Source organism: Drosophila innubila, assembly GCF_004354385.1.
Source record: "Drosophila innubila isolate TH190305 chromosome 3R unlocalized genomic scaffold, UK_Dinn_1.0 2_E_3R, whole genome shotgun sequence".
Taxonomy (NCBI): Eukaryota; Metazoa; Arthropoda; class Insecta; order Diptera; family Drosophilidae; genus Drosophila; species Drosophila innubila.
In genome coordinates, this window is record NW_022995380.1 from 11772946 (window position 1) to 11788638 (window position 15693).

A 15693-nucleotide genomic window follows, 5' to 3' on the forward strand; every position below is an offset into this window, starting at 1 on the left:
ATAATTTAAATTTGCCAAAGTGTCCTTAACAGCTCGCATGAAACTGCTTTGAGTGTGAATGTGCGAGTGTGCGTGGGTACAGGGGGGACTGGCATTACTATGAACAGCTGTCCCATTAACGGGTTGAGGTATTTGTGTGGCGCTTGCTGGGCATCTTCTCAGCATATCGAATTCCCAAATTACTCAAACCTGAACTCGAGTATCATGCTTGCTCTACCACAGCCAGGATCAGGCTCAGTCTGTCTCGGATTCAAATTTAGGTGTTTGGGCTGTCTAATTAACTTAAGCTCGAATGGTTTTAAAAACTCACAGTTGCAATGCCGCAGGCGAGCAGCATCAAGTCGAGTTAGTGTGAGGTCGGGATCAAACTGATGATCATGACTTGAGATGGGTAATCGAGCCTGAGATTATGTCAGCTATGTGCAGTCAATATGGAATGTGGCACATGCATATTAATAACTACTTTAGTTTACTTTAATTTTGTTATATTTGCTTTTGAAAAGGTATCTCTTCTAAGTATATTGCAGTTTACTTTCACATAAGAACTAATAATCTTTTCTTGAGCTAATACTTTCTAATATGCATTTAAATTTTATTGGTAGGGATCCCAAAAAATTATAAAATCGAAAACTTTATCAAATATGGAAAAGAAATGATAGAAAATGAAAAAAATCGAATGTTGAAAATTATAAAAACTGTTAAATGTCACAGAAGCTAAAAGCAATTATTTTTGGGTATGTTTCTGAGACAGAAATATATATACAATATTAGGCAAATTTTTGGTCAAAAACCTGAAATAGTTGGGAATAGGAAAAGAACAGAAATATTTTTGCTAAGCACTTAAGTAAATATATTTACTTTCTTATTAGTCAAAATAAAGAGTCAATGAATTCTCTTATATCAAACTCAATAAACACATACAAAGGAAGTAATTGTATACAAATTCCAAGATAAGAATAGAAACTATATAAAATTGCAAATCAATGTTTTTAAGAATGTTCCTCAAAAAGGAACTGAAAACAATAAGAAATATTGTTTTATCTAAAAAAAGGAAATTATTATTTAAAAAAGGTCTTCAGAAGGATTAAGACTTCTATTATGAAGCCTTGAAGAGTCTGTTCATCTCTAACTTTAAATCCACTGAAATCCAAAATAAGTCATACCCAAAAAACACATTTTGAAGGATATAAGATGAAGAGGTTTTAATTAAATTCCATGACAAAATATTTCATAAAAGTTTTTGAGATAAGAACATAAATCAAATTGTAAAGGAACTTTTTAAAGATTTTTTAATAATAGTGTATTTTTAATTGTAGAGTCATTCGCATTGAATTCTCTTCTCTTGAACCGTCGGAACATTTAAAATGTCACTTCTTCTGATTCCGCAGAAAGTAGACAATAACTGAGAATAATCTGACCTTGATATTGAACACAAGGAACAGCTGATATGCCACACACTCACACAAATAAGCACTAGGGGCGGTGTAAAGAAAATTTATTATTTATATGCTCTCAGACACAGTCACAGACACAGACACCGACACATATGCAGATGGAAGGAAAACAAAGCCAGCTGCTTGACGTCGTGATTTTCCTCTTAACACTTCTTGCGCGTGTTGGCCACGATGGTTCAGTGTATTAGATACTCGCTTATCCTTAAGGTATGTACACACACACACACACACATACACAGACACTGACACACTCACTCACGTACGGTTTTATTTGTGTTTGCTCGCTTTTGCTGTTGCAGCAATAAATAAACACAGCGTGCAATTCATTTGAAAGAAAGCACCAGATGGAAAAAATCTAAAAGCGCGCACACTTTTTACCGGAAACGGATATCGAAACCGAGTCAAGTGCGAGCTCAAGTTTTGCCTCCTTTTTTTTCTGTTTTTGTTGTATTTTTTATATTTTTTTGGTATGTGTTGCGATTGCTACTTTTTCTTAGTCTTGGCGCGAGGACGTCGACGACAACGATGTGAGCCGAAGACGTTGCACGTTGTTTGTTGTGTTTGTGTTTGTGGTTGTGGTTGTGATGGTTGTTGTTACTTTTATTGGCGGCGTCTCAAGGAACATGTTGCGCACACAGAAAAACACACAGCTGAACTAAAGTCGCGCGCTTTGCCCTATCGAACATTGAGCGTCAAGCCGTCGAGCGTCGAGCGTCAAGCGTCGAATCGTGGAGCGAAACGCGTGCCGAGCCGAGAGCACGATCCGTCACCAATGTAAAAACTCAACTAAAGCGATGATGAAAAAATCTGAAACAATATATTTTTGGGGGGTCGTACACACACACACACATACACATTTACGGGGAGAGATGCAAAGCAACGCACACAGCTGCAGAAGCGGCGGCGGCGGCATCGACAGCCATGAGAAGCAAACCAGACAGACAAAACGCGCACTAACACAAACGCAGCAGCAGCGAAATCTGTATGTAGTAGTGTATGTGTGGGTGGGTGGCGGCCTGGCATACTAAAGGCCGCCGCCGGCCGACACAGCGACAACAACAATATCATCAACACACAGCAAAGGGGCGAGCGCTAACACACACACACACACACACAATCACACTCTCTCACACTCATACAGACAGAAGCTGGCAACGGCTACTTCGAAAAAAAAAGCAGCAGCGACAACAACAACAACCAACTAAACGGGCAAAAAAATACCACGCACACACACACACATACAGAAAGAACTGAAAAAAAAAAGTTTTGGTTGCATAGGCGGCGTCGCTGCTGGCGCTATTCAAATGCTGCGCGGTCCAAAGCGACTGCGCTGCTAGCGTCGCAGCCACCTGACAGAGCAGCGCCAAAACAACGACACCAACAACAGCATCTACAACAACAACAACAACAGCAACGACGGCAACAAGGAACAGTCGCCGTCAACATTGACCCAAACTCAATTTGGAATGGGGAAAGTTTGGAGCCGACGATGGGCTCTAAAAAACGCGCAAAAAATTGTGAAAAAATGTAAAAAGGGGAATTTTTGCCCACGCACACACATACACATACAATTGTAGCTACAGTGCTCTCACACACACATACACACATTCGCATACAAACGCACAGCATTTTTTCGCTGCCAACGTCGTGTTAGCCATTGCCGCCCCCAAATGTACTGCCTTTTTTTCCCCCCTGCCGCAGCCCCAACCCAATGGTCTGGCAGTTTTTTTCAGCATTTTGTTTTGTTCGAGTTTGATGCTGCCCGGTTTTTTGCATTTCCCTTTTTTTTTTTTGTAATTTGTTGTATTGAAGAGTTTTTCCATTTCCCATTGACTTTGAATTTTGCAGTTGGCTTTGCATTGACTTTGCACTTGGCCATGTGAAATGTCATTCGAAATTGCCATGGCAAATGGTCAGTCAAATAAACAAATATGCAGCTAACAACTTTAATAAATGTTATTAGCTTATTTAGAAATAATTTAGTACTTAAATCAATTAGAATTAAATGTAGCGCATAAAAGTAGGCAACACTTTCAGTAGTTGGGCTACTTACGCTTGCTCACGTGCAACGCTATTCGCCATCCGCTATTTTGGAGCACTCTATCAGTCTGGCGTGGAATTACTCCAAATAGAAAACCAAAAGAACAACTTGCAGTAGGGAAAAAAAACAGCAAAACACACAGACACCAGACACACACAGAGTACAGAGTGCTGAGCATGGAGCACACACCTCAGGCTGCCTCCGCCCTGACCTAAGCCACCGCGTGGCTTAACTGCCAGCAGCAAGTCTTATACTCTCACAATCTTCACTTTCTCATTCCCTCTCTCCCACACCCTCAACCACTCGCCCACACACATACACACACACACAGATGGTCGCAAAGCGCACTCCTTCCGCTGCGTTGCAGTCGTCGTTTGTCTGCTGCTCGTCGCTGTAGTTATCGTCGTCGTCGTCTCCGTCGCTGCTATTCCTAAGTTGTTTTTTTTATCCTCGCCACATTGCAACCTTGCCTCGACTTCTACTCCAAACGCTTGGGCACTCTGCTTGCCCCTCTCAACACATTTTTTCCTATTTTTTTTGCATTTTTTTTCATTTTCATTTGCTGTGCATTTTTTCCACTCAGCCTCCCCTTAAATTTTTTTTGTGGCCGCCTTGTCACAGGAAACAATTTTTTCCACTGCATCGTGCCATCTCTATCGCACGCCGCACTTGTGACCTGTTCAAAAACAATTTTTTTTTTTCCATTTATCACATTTTTTTTCTTTGCTTTTGTTTTGCTTTTTCGCTGCTTTCCAAATCCATCACCCCTCTACAAGTGAACTGCATTTGCTTTTGCATTTGCATTTGTGTTTGTTTTTGGTGTGCGGGTGTGTTTGCTTTTAGATTTTGTATTTTTTAGTTCAGTCTATTTTGCATTCAATGCGGAATGATGAAGCCATAGAGTTGCCAATAAAATATATGTAATTTATTTATAATTCTAGAATTATTAAAGCATTTTAAAATTGGGTTAGACAATATTTAGAAAATGAATACGGATAAATATCTCTTGGTTGTATTATTATTGAAGCGATCGCTTGAATTCTATTTATATCCACTCTGAAAAACTCTGTTTGCATAAATATATTCAAAATAACGTAATGTGTTTTTTTAAATGCCGCTTTTCTTGTCGTGCCTGTTTCACACTGAGTTTGTAGCAATAGAGTTTAAAAATGAAGAATTTTTTGAATATGTCTGTACATGATAAGAACGGGAGGAAGATCTCTTAATCTCTTTTTTCTACTCTTATACCATTCATATAAAATCTCCTGTGTATTTTATTCTTTTCAGTTTGAAAACTGTAATACTTTTAACCTTCCAAAAAGTATGTAACTGCTGTTAGGCATGCAAAAGTAATTACGACAATGTGGCAACACTGTCAGAGGGTTTTGGCGCTATACTTTCTTTTTTATTGTTTGTGCTTTGCATTTTGCTTTGGTTCAATTTTTGTATTTCCTTTTTTTGTTATTTGTCACTGAGATTTTTTAGTTGTTTTGTTGTGTTTTTGTGTTTCAACGCAGTGGACGGTCGAAAAGCACAGGCACACACACGCACACACTCATATGGGCAATGGCATGAGTAGGGGTGTAGAGTTGGTTGGGGGAGGAGGGTGCGCGGTGGGTTATCGGGCCAAAGCCCGCACATTTGTTATAGTATGGTTACTTGCATGGGCTTATTCCGATGCGTGACTGGCGTTTGTGGGCTTTGAATACAAACAAAACAGACGCACACACTCGTACTCACACTCACATATGACCACTTACACACACACACACACATACACAAACAGGCATACGCAAACACACATTGACTTATGTAGATACATGCACATGAGTATTTCAATACGCATTAATAACTACACGAATTCAATGCGACGCCCATCACACACACACACACACATATATATGCGTCTACCACATCCAATCGACGCACACACATTTACACCCATACTGAGTTGCGTCGCAGTCGCAGTCGCTGTCGCTGCTGCTGCAATTGACGCCTAAAAAACGGCAACAAAATATAAAAATCAAATTCTTTTTCGCCTTTTGCCCGCCTCGTTCGTTAATTTTGCTCGTTGCTGCGCCTCATTCGCACCCATACCGCTTCAGCAGGAACAAAAAAAAAAGTGCTCTCTGCTCTGTTGCCGATGCCGTCGTTCGTTATAAAATTGATGGCAAAACGCTGCGCCGGCAAGTATGCAACACATTTGTCAGACGAAAAAATCTAAAATAAAAAAGTTCCTTTTGTTTTTGGATTTTATTTTCTCTCTTCATATTTTGCTTTTTGGCTCGCTTAGTCTAACATTTTCACTTTTTGATCTGCGTCCTCTGATATATTTTTTTAAATTGTTTTTTTTTTTATGGTTGGTTTTCAAATTTTTTTGACGTATTTTGTTTGCCAGCCGCAAAGCGTTTTTCCATGAATTTTTCATCCATTTAGCGCGGCCATTGAGCCATTTTCATCGCGTTTAGAATTCATTGATACTTGACAAATTGTTTTCAAGCCGATTTGTTCAACAATCTCTGCGATTTGACAATGAACTTTAAGGGGTGTTTTTGATTAGCGCATTTATCTCTATTTTCAAAAAAATATTGTCAAATAAATCAATGGATTTAGTTTTTAATGGACATAATGAATAAATACCAACTTAATTAAATTGTTTAAAGAATTTCTATTAAAATTATATACTTGATTTTAGTATTGTGGTACTAATGCAAAGCAGCACGTAATGTGTAACTAAATTAAATAATTATGCTACTTATTATGCATATAGAAGATGCAGATAATTCATATGTAGATATATTATTAAGTATACGTATCTACAGTAATAGGAAAATTAGCTCCGGGAAAATTGAAAAATTAAAATTTTCAATGTTCTTTTATTTTAGTAATTTATGACATTTATTTAGATATTTAAGAAGAAGGCAAGGGGTTTCAATATAAAAACCAAGTAAACATTTAATTTATAGTAATAGTTTGTTCAATATCGAAATAAATAATTAAGTCCACTATTAAATATCTGATACCAAATTACTAGGTATTTATTTTTCCTGAAAGTCTTTGGGTTCTTCGATTTAATAAATCAAACTTAGTAGCTATGAAGTCGTTTGATGTATACTGTCATTTCACAGTCCTCAGTCGAAACGTGGAAGATTATATTCTGAGCCGAGCCGAAACTCTTTCCTTCTATTTTTATAAACATTCGTCGAAGTAAAGCTTAGCTTGAAAAATATTGTCCATGCAGCTGACTCAATGAAAAGTGACAGCTGATTTAGTCAGTACATATTTACTTGCAGAAGGTATATACTATAGAAGTATTTTACAGTAAGTATATAGAACTGGCGATAGCTGGAAAACAGACGTTGTCGTCGACGACTGCGTGGCAAGTGATTTTTTTTTTTTTTTTTTCGTTTTTTGCTGGCATAACGCGCTGAGATGCAGAGCAGGGACAGAACTCGACGTGAATATAATTCGTACAATGACCTGAGCAGACAGTTTCGTTGGTACGATGAGCAGTCAATGGATTCGCTTGAGGATCGCATCGAGATGAATCCAAATGGCTGCGACGACAATGATTGCTACACGGCCAGCCCCAGCCCCAGCCCCAACCCCTCCCCCAGCCCCAGTCTGCAGCCATCGTTGATGCTGCTGCGTCAGCACAACTTCAAGTTGAAGGTGTATTATTCCAACGTGGGCAACTGTGTGCACTGCAATAAACGGTGAGTTGTTGTTTCCATCTTGCAACAAGCTGAGATTCATCTAAGATGCTTACAGTATTCGCTTTGCCATGGCTAGTTTGAGATGTCGCGATTGTCCACTGCGTTGCCACACGGAGTGCTGCGACCAACTGACTGTGAATTGTATACCACAACCTCTGGCTAACTCGAAACGTGGCCACTTGAGCGACTTTGCTCCCAGTGTGTCGCCCATGGTGCCCGCTTTGATTGTGCACTGTGTGACGGAGATTGAGGCACGTGGCTTAAATCAGGAGGGTCTCTATCGCGTCTCCTCCACCAGAGAGAAGGTGAAGCGACTGCGACATAAGCTGCTGCGTGGCAAGACAACTCCGCATCTGGGCAATAAGGATACACATACGCTTTGTTGCTGTGTCAAGGAATTCCTGCGCACCCTGCATCGTCCTCTGATTCCCATGTACCACAGACCCGACTTTATACTTGCCACTCAACTCAGCGATCCCTTGGCTGCCGAGGAGCAGCTGTATCTGGCCGTGGTGGATCTGCAACAGGCACATCGCGACACATTGGCCTTCCTCATGCTGCACTGGCAACGCATTGCCCAGAGTCCGTCTGTCAAGATGTCCATCAGCAATATCGCCGTCGTATTTGCCCCCACACTCTTCGACGATGTCGATCTCAATTTGAGCAACATTGTAGTCTGGCAGCAAGTGCTGCGAGTTCTGCTGTTGCAGTCGCCTGGATTTTGGGCTCAGTTTCTTGAGGTGGAGCCACTGATGCCAGCGTGCTCGATGGATGATGATGAGTGGAAGCGAGAGAGCAATCGTTCCCCCAGCTTGCACTGGCAATCCGTTAAAACATACTTCAGATCTATGGTAAGTTTCTGATCTTCAAGAAAATTGCTATCGTCTCAACAGATCTTTGATTTCCAGGTTAATTTGGTCGATTGATTTTTAATTGAAAGCTGATGTATTCCAATTTCTCGAAGTATAATTTAAGTTGAGAATGTCTCACATTAGACACATAATATCACAACATTTTCAGCATACGAGTGTTTCAAAGAAATCCCGAATAAAACCCAATAACTTTAAGCTTGGCACCTTTTTTAGAGAAATTTGATTGAATTTGAAGGAAATAAAATTTATGAATTTAATTTCTGTTGAGTTTCCATAATAGAAAAATATTGTATATTAATTAATTAATGCAACCATTTGGAATTTAGTTTCAATTCACAATATTGATGAAAGGGCAGAATCAGAGATACAATAAATAGTAGAAGGGAGAAAAAATGTTTTAAAATTAATATTTCCCATGGACATTTGGAGTTGTTTATTATTTATATTATTTTAAGCAGAAACCAAAACACATAGTGAAATATTTGTACGTAAATAAATAAGTTGCTTGAAGCGTTAATACAATAACAAATGGAAATAACAGAAAAAGAGAAACTAGTTGACATTTTAAAAACAATTTTCCGATTGCTTGACAAAAAAATTGATCATTTCATGCAAAATGCAAAATACAAGCAAAACAAAACAAAACAAAACACTTGAATGCAACGGGCGAGTGCATAAATAGACACACACACACACGCGCACACAATGCATTGGAAAAATAATAATGTACATATAATGAAATTAAAAATAAACAAGCTGCAGCCGCGAACAGAAGGAGATGGCCGTATTGAACAAGTGAGACGGCAAAAATGGAACTCAGTGTGTGCGTCTGTTGCTAACCGCACTAAAAATTGGGTGCCAATGGATGAGTAGCTTTTTTTCGGTCGATAGAGGGCGACACGTTAGTATTAACCAAATGCTAATGCCAAAGGACGCTGACCAACACACACATACATGCATATGCACTCACAGACACATACACACTCACGCACACACACACACACACACACTCAAAAGCAGGGGCAATGGCTAAATGCTAGGGCCACCAATACCGTCACAGAAAAATGCAACGCATAAAAATGGAAAAAAAAACAAACAAAACAACTGAAAAAAAAACTACAGCAAGTAAGAATGAGCTGGACTACAAGATACCGTCTGCTCAGCCCTAAGGTATCGTATAAAACTCAGTAATGGTATCTTCCTCTTCTTCCTTGAATACCTTCTGCATTGATCCTCCCATCGTTATGATATTTTCGTAGTGGAACGAAACTTATACATTATCACAACAATATTAAAACAGCTCTTGTAACAGAAGTTTGTTCATTTTTGTGCAAAGAAATGTGAAAATCCATATCAGAAATGAACTACCTATGATGAACAGGAAATTATGTTTATAATTTTAATTTCTACCCTGGAACTATAAACGGAATCTTCGGTTGATGTTGATCATGAACACATATAATTAACCGAGGCGAAGATGCACAAAGTTAATATTGCACATTTTCAATTATAAAGGGTAGCGAAAAATAGAAAAATAACAAAAATCAACGGAAACAATAAAAGGCAAAATAAAAATAATAAAAATAAAAATAGTTTACATAATTCATGCATTATATCGGATAAAATTTTAATGCCCTGCGTTCGGTGTGTGTGCGTATTCGTGTGTGTGTCTGTGAGTGTGTGTGTGTGTGTGTAAGCTTTGCAGTTTGGTAAAAAAGCGAACTTGGGGGCGCGTGTTAAAATTATTTAACAAATGGCGCGTTTGCAATGTATGTGAGTGTGTGTCGAGCATGTGTGTGTGTGTCCGAGAAGTGTGTCAGTGTGTGCGTGTGTATGTGTGTATACGGGCAGTCTGTATGCATAATCGCTTGCAGTTTTTTAGACTTTTTAGCCTATTTTTATTGTTAATTAAATGAGGGGAATAACATACACACTAACAACTTGTACATACATACGTGCACTTATACGTACACATAAATGTGTGAGTTCACATGCATGTGTGTGTGCTAGAACATGTGGTTATTTTTTCCAATTTTATTTTTCTATTCTTTCCATGGTGGTAAAACATTTTTCGCTCGTTTTTCGCATGTAATTTCACTAATTGATAGTGTGAGCCATTTGAAGTGCCCCATTCCCTCTCCCATTTACCTCACCACCCCTCCCTCGGCCGTTACCACTTTGCAAATGCAATGTCCAGTGCCTCGCTTTGGTGTGCGTGTGTAATTGTGTTAGTGCATATACGAAGTTTTCCAGTGAAGGAAGATGAGTGAATAAAAAAACGTCAAATGTAACTAAAAAATTGCTGTTAAAAATAATAAAGGAGCATTACGTGTGTGTGTGCGGGGGAGGCGTGGCAGCGCCTAAAAGGCAGCAGCAATTTTTATTTCGCACACATACATATACATATACATGAATACACGTACACGCACACGCACACATGTCGAGTAGCGTTGCGCTAATAATAACATGACGCAAAAAGCGTTGCATACTTTTGCGCTTATTTCAGTTAATTTTAATACCCTGCACTTTGTACTAAAGCTTATCAAGCCTTTAACTCATCTTACGATGTACATATAAGCTAATAAACATTATTTCTAAATATTTTTCTAAAACAATTTTAGCTTATTGCAGGGTAGCTCCAAATCGAGAATTTTATTTTACATAATTTTCAGTTAGTCATTTTAATTTTATATAAGCAACTCTGCATTTTTTTCAGCTCTTCAATGTGGGTGTGAATTATATAAAATATTTTAATACGAATATTTTCTGAATCATATTACGAATATTTACAAATATGAGGGAAAAAATCATATTTCTATAGTTTCAAAATGCCTGCCTTTGACTTTGAATAATGTTAAGCTCTCACATTGCTCGCAGTCAGAATATTTGATAAAAAAAATCAAACACAATCTGCCATGATTTTCTCAATGATTGTTAGCAGCGCAAAAATAATTTTTAAAATAATTATTATTGCTGATGCAACTCGATTCGAACAGGATGCATATGTAGAGCGGTGAGCAGCTACTGAACATATAACCTCCCACTTTTCAAAAAAGTGCACATAATTTTTTGGCCAACAAAAATTTCAAAAATAACACTTGCCCCTCCTTTTCAGCTGAGCTGAAAAGTACAGCACAAAAAAAAAAGGAGGCCAGAGTACAGCAGCTCACACTAACAGGATAGGCTGGCTTTAGCTGTACCTCATGCACACACACACACACACATACGCAACCCACAAGTGGACATGCTGCCATATATGCATGCTATATAGACATGGAGATGTGGCCAGTCAAAGGCATTAAAAAAAGTGGCTCATGCTGCTGTTGGTCTACAACGTAGATGAGAGTGCCAAGTGAAGTAATTCCAATTGAAGCTGTAGCTAGCATCGGGCATCGGACAGCAGCCTGCAGCCTGTAGGGGCAACAACAACAAAGCGACTGCCAAAGCAGTCCGAAGCATAACAAAAAAATGCAAAGTGTGGGTAATTAAAAACCTAGCAGCCCAGCAGACGCTTTTGAACGTAGAAACGCACTAATTTTCAGTAGTGCAGAGCACACAAACACACACACACACACACTTACTCATAAATTCACTTGCAAGTGTGTGTGTGTGTGTGTGTATGAGCTTAAAAAAAGAATACAAAATTGACACACACACACATACACATGACAACTGCGAATTCACTCGCACGCAAGGCAAAAAAAGAATGTAGCATACTTTTAGGCATGCTGCTATTTCACTTTGCCTCGCACAAATGAACACCTCGCCGCCTGCATATGCAACTGTTGTTGCAATTGTTGCTGTTGGTACTATTGTTTTTGGCTTTTCAGCAGCGTCATCAACATCATCATTCGTCCCACTGTGCGTGTTCTCTGTGTATTCGAATATATGTATGTATATGTGCTTGGGCATACCGCTCATCAGTGCTGCAAAAGCTGTTAGCTCCGCACCACAATTTGTGGGCGTTCTGGGTGTGGCATATCTGGCCGACATATCATTCGTCCAATGGACAACAAATTTTCGTTGTCGACGCTGTTCTTGTTCAAAAAAATATACATAACAACAACAACAACAGCAACGAAAACCACAAAAACAACAGCAAATTTCAGCTACAACAATTTTGCTACTATTTCTACAACATTTTTTATTTTTGTTCTTCTCTGGGCGTTGTTCAATTTACTTTCATTTTTTCGGTCTCTGTATTACGCAGATACACACGCAATCAAAAGAAGAAATTAAGGAATTATACTCGTATTTTGGTACAGTCGTAAAATATTTCATATAAAGGATATAAGGATGTCAATACATTAACTTAGTGTTTTTATCAAGTTTTTTCTTTTTGAGGTAGCGGATTCTGCCATGCAAGGTCTGTCTTTTAAAAATTTAGAACAGAATTCAGTTATTGCAGTTAATTCTAACTAGTTCGAACTCCAACTCTCAATAACAAAACTTAAAATTAATCAAGCTCTTAAAATTTGCTCGTAGTTAAAATTTGCACTGCAATCAAATCGGTTGATTTACGACTACTAAAATAGGTTTTTAAATATTTTAATAGGATTTGCTTAGCTTTTTGCTTAGCATTTTACTATTTTTATTGTCATTATGCCTAAAGCTTGAACAAATACACCACCTCTGAAGGGATTAGCCCACCTACAATGTCTCTCACGAATATCACCAACTTAACACTCTAAAAATCTTAAGTGCCACCTGCGCCTGACATTGTCGAGAAACCCGTTAAAAACAATAAGCTCAATTAGCTGTAATTAACACGCTAACGAATACAAACATATACACACACTCCGGTAAATATATTTATATACTCGTAAGTATTTCTATATGGGCAAGTTGATGCATAATTGACCTTTTATGAGCGGCTGCAGCATCTGTCGGCCTCAGCTTGAGTGTCATTAATACAATGCCATGACGGTGCTGGCTTCGTTTTTGGCCAAGTGTGTGAGCCGCCAAACTGAAATCTGAATGAAATGTGGGAAAAAAAACGCACTTGATGTCGAAGGCGTAAGGTAGAGGGAAAGGGAATGGAAATGGGAACGGGACCAACTGGATGGTCGTCTGAAATTCGAAACTTTGTCCAAAGCAAATCAACTGGAAAATTGTAAACAAAAAGCCGTCGTCGTTGTGCCACGGCATCCATCGATGCGTTCTCCCGAGCTGCTGTCAATGTTCTCGGGGCTAAGTGGCCAGCAATTTGTGCAAGGCCGTCGGCCAAAAAATGTTAACTGTTTAAACCTATGGCCTTAACTTACAGTTGAGGGCAATGCAAACAGCGGCCAACAGTGGCAATAAATGTATTCGTTCGTTTGTTAATCGCTCTCAACTCACCTGCGGACACATTTTGCATTGATATTTTCGTCCACTGCCGCCAGCCGGTGCATGTCCTCCGGTTCCGCCCACTCCAGGTCCGCCCATTTTGCTGGCATTTATGGGCTGGGGCACAACGAGCAGCGCTGCCGCCGATGCGGCTGCCACAGCGTTATTATGATGATGAGCAGCTGCTGCAGCGGCGGCGGTCACATGATTGCCATGATGCCCACCGACACCCAAGCCAGAGTTGCCACCGCCACCTCCTGGTCCAGGGCCAGTTCCATTGGCGGCACTATGTCCCAAGCTGCCTGAGAAGTACAAATTTGCAATACGGTTAACAAGTGTTCATTCAATAAGGGAGAAAATACTCTTTGAGAAATCGGATATTGAATCCAACAACTTCAAACAAGGTATGCTTTATAGGGTGCATCGATTTTTTCGAAAAAAAAAAAATGGTAAGTCATATTCGTAATCTATGGTAAATTGTACGATGTTTTTACTAAGAAACTATAGTTCTAAAATCAATTCCTAGTCGGATTTAAAGTACTAAAGATATGGTAAAATTTCATGCTAAAAAAATAAAAAAAACACGTTTTTCAACTCAAAAACCGGGGACTAGGAATTGATTTTAGAACTATGGTTTCTTAGAATTGCCCCTAATAAATCGATGCACTCTTATGCTTAATCTTTAACAACAAATTCTACTGTTGTCTTCAATCGACAATTAAAATATCAATTTTCTTTTTGAAGAATAATCAATCGAAAATGGTCGGTATTATAGTCAATAAAGACGTAGTGATAGGGAAGATCATGAGTATTATATATTAATATGCAGCTAATAATTTAATGTTTTAATTTTTAGATACTTATAATTGAATTTTTGACACATTATTTTAAAATATTTTAAATTAAATCATTGGAATAGCATCCGAAAATATTACTTTTAGATTCGGAAAATTAAAGGAACATGATTAAATGATTATTATAAAAGTGTGCTTAAATATCATGTGATATTTTGCTACATTAATAGTTTAAGTAATTATACGAATCGGTATTTTGTTTCCTATTTATTGAATCCTTCAAAGAGAAAGGAACATGCTGCTGACATGTGCTAATGGACCTTAAAAGGCCAGAAGCTTGCCTGGAGTTAAAGCTAAGGCTTACCTTGTCCGGTGACTGCGGCATGATGCTCCAGACGATTGTCATCCAGAAAGTGACCTGCAATTGCAATTGAGTTGTTTGCTTCAGTTGATGTTGAATTGTGTCAGCCGTGGCGCCATCTAATGCTGCCACACTGCCACACGGCTGTCTATCAGCTCAGATGAGTACAAGCTGCCGACGTTCACTCACGTCACGTTGTCCAATGTCGTCGCAGCTGGCAACAGACAACGTGCAATGTGCAACTTGCAGCTTCCACCTGCCGCCTGCCAACTTGCCACTGCCATTGCCACTTGCCACTTGCCCCTTGCCCCTTGCCCCTTGTTGTTATGCTGACTCGCTGGCTTGTCTAATTAAACTTGGCCGCTCTGATTGCCACTGGGAAATCTCTCAACTGAGTTACAGTTTATGTGAAAATAGTTTCACAGTTCCCAGTTTTTTTTTCATAATTCTTTATGCCCGCCTGAGTTCCATCCATCTATGTAGCTATCTATAATTGAGTGCCCAGCACATTTGCGTGCAAAAATTGTGTGAATCTGTTGATGAGCTGATGATGACTCTGGGCCTAGCCAGGAGAGGATTAGCGGACTGCAGATCATGGACGATGGGACGCCCCATGGAGTCAGGCATGTCAAAAGCATTTCTAATAAAACATTTGCAGACAATTCTTGCCACCAAATTGGTTGCAAGACCCGTCCAGTTGTTGTGGCTCCTGTAATTGTAATTGTTGTGGGGCCAAGCAAACATTTTCAGTGTTAATTACCGCCAGCGATTGGCGCCAAGCGGAAAAGTTGTCCAAACCAACCAACATAGCGGTAACCAGGCCAGCATCCAGCTTTCAGCAGCATGAGCTACTTGCTGCAGCAGCGGCAGGCAACTCTGAGTCATGGCCATGGAGTAGTAGGAGCCGTCTTATTGTTAATTTGTACAAGCGAAAGCCATGGGCTCTCAAGTAAGAGGCATTGCATCGCATAGATACATCTACATCTACATTGTTGGCCGCAATGTTGCAGATGCTTATCGCAACAACAGCAGCAACAGCAGCAGCAACAACAATGTTATTGGCCAATTGCCTAGCGTTGACATTATCGGGCCGAGATCGTTGCCGCCAACGGAGCTAAACGATATCG

The 15693-nt window shown here is 39.4% G+C and overlaps 2 protein-coding genes across 2 annotated transcripts in view; one reads left to right on the plus strand and one right to left on the minus strand.

Moving 5' to 3' along the window:
- The window catches only part of LOC117790489 (zinc finger protein rotund), a 38148-nt gene that overhangs the window by 5781 nt on the left and 16674 nt on the right, over positions 1 to 15693 (minus strand). Inside the window, exons 5-6 of the mRNA XM_034629947.1 lie at positions 14570 to 14623; positions 13424 to 13713 (exon numbers count right to left, since the gene is read on the minus strand). Of these exons, the coding sequence (XP_034485838.1) occupies positions 13424 to 13713; positions 14570 to 14623 (344 nt within the window). The remainder of the gene's footprint in view (positions 1 to 13423; positions 13714 to 14569; positions 14624 to 15693) is intronic.
- On the plus strand, positions 6928 to 8278 carry LOC117790491 (GTPase-activating protein RacGAP84C). Its single transcript, XM_034629949.1, has 3 exons — positions 6928 to 7211; positions 7267 to 8062; positions 8120 to 8278. Exons 1-3 carry the CDS (start codon positions 6928 to 6930, stop codon positions 8135 to 8137), a joined length of 1098 nt encoding a protein of 365 aa, XP_034485840.1. The 3' UTR covers positions 8138 to 8278.

Coding starts and splice junctions, on each gene's coding strand:
- LOC117790491 (XM_034629949.1), top strand. CDS start 6,928: ATGCAGAGCAGGGACAGAACTCGACGTGAATATAATTCGTACAATGAC. Junction 7,212..7,266: donor TGTGTGCACTGCAATAAACG/GTGAGTTGTTGT, acceptor AGATGCTTACAG/TATTCGCTTTGCCATGGCTA.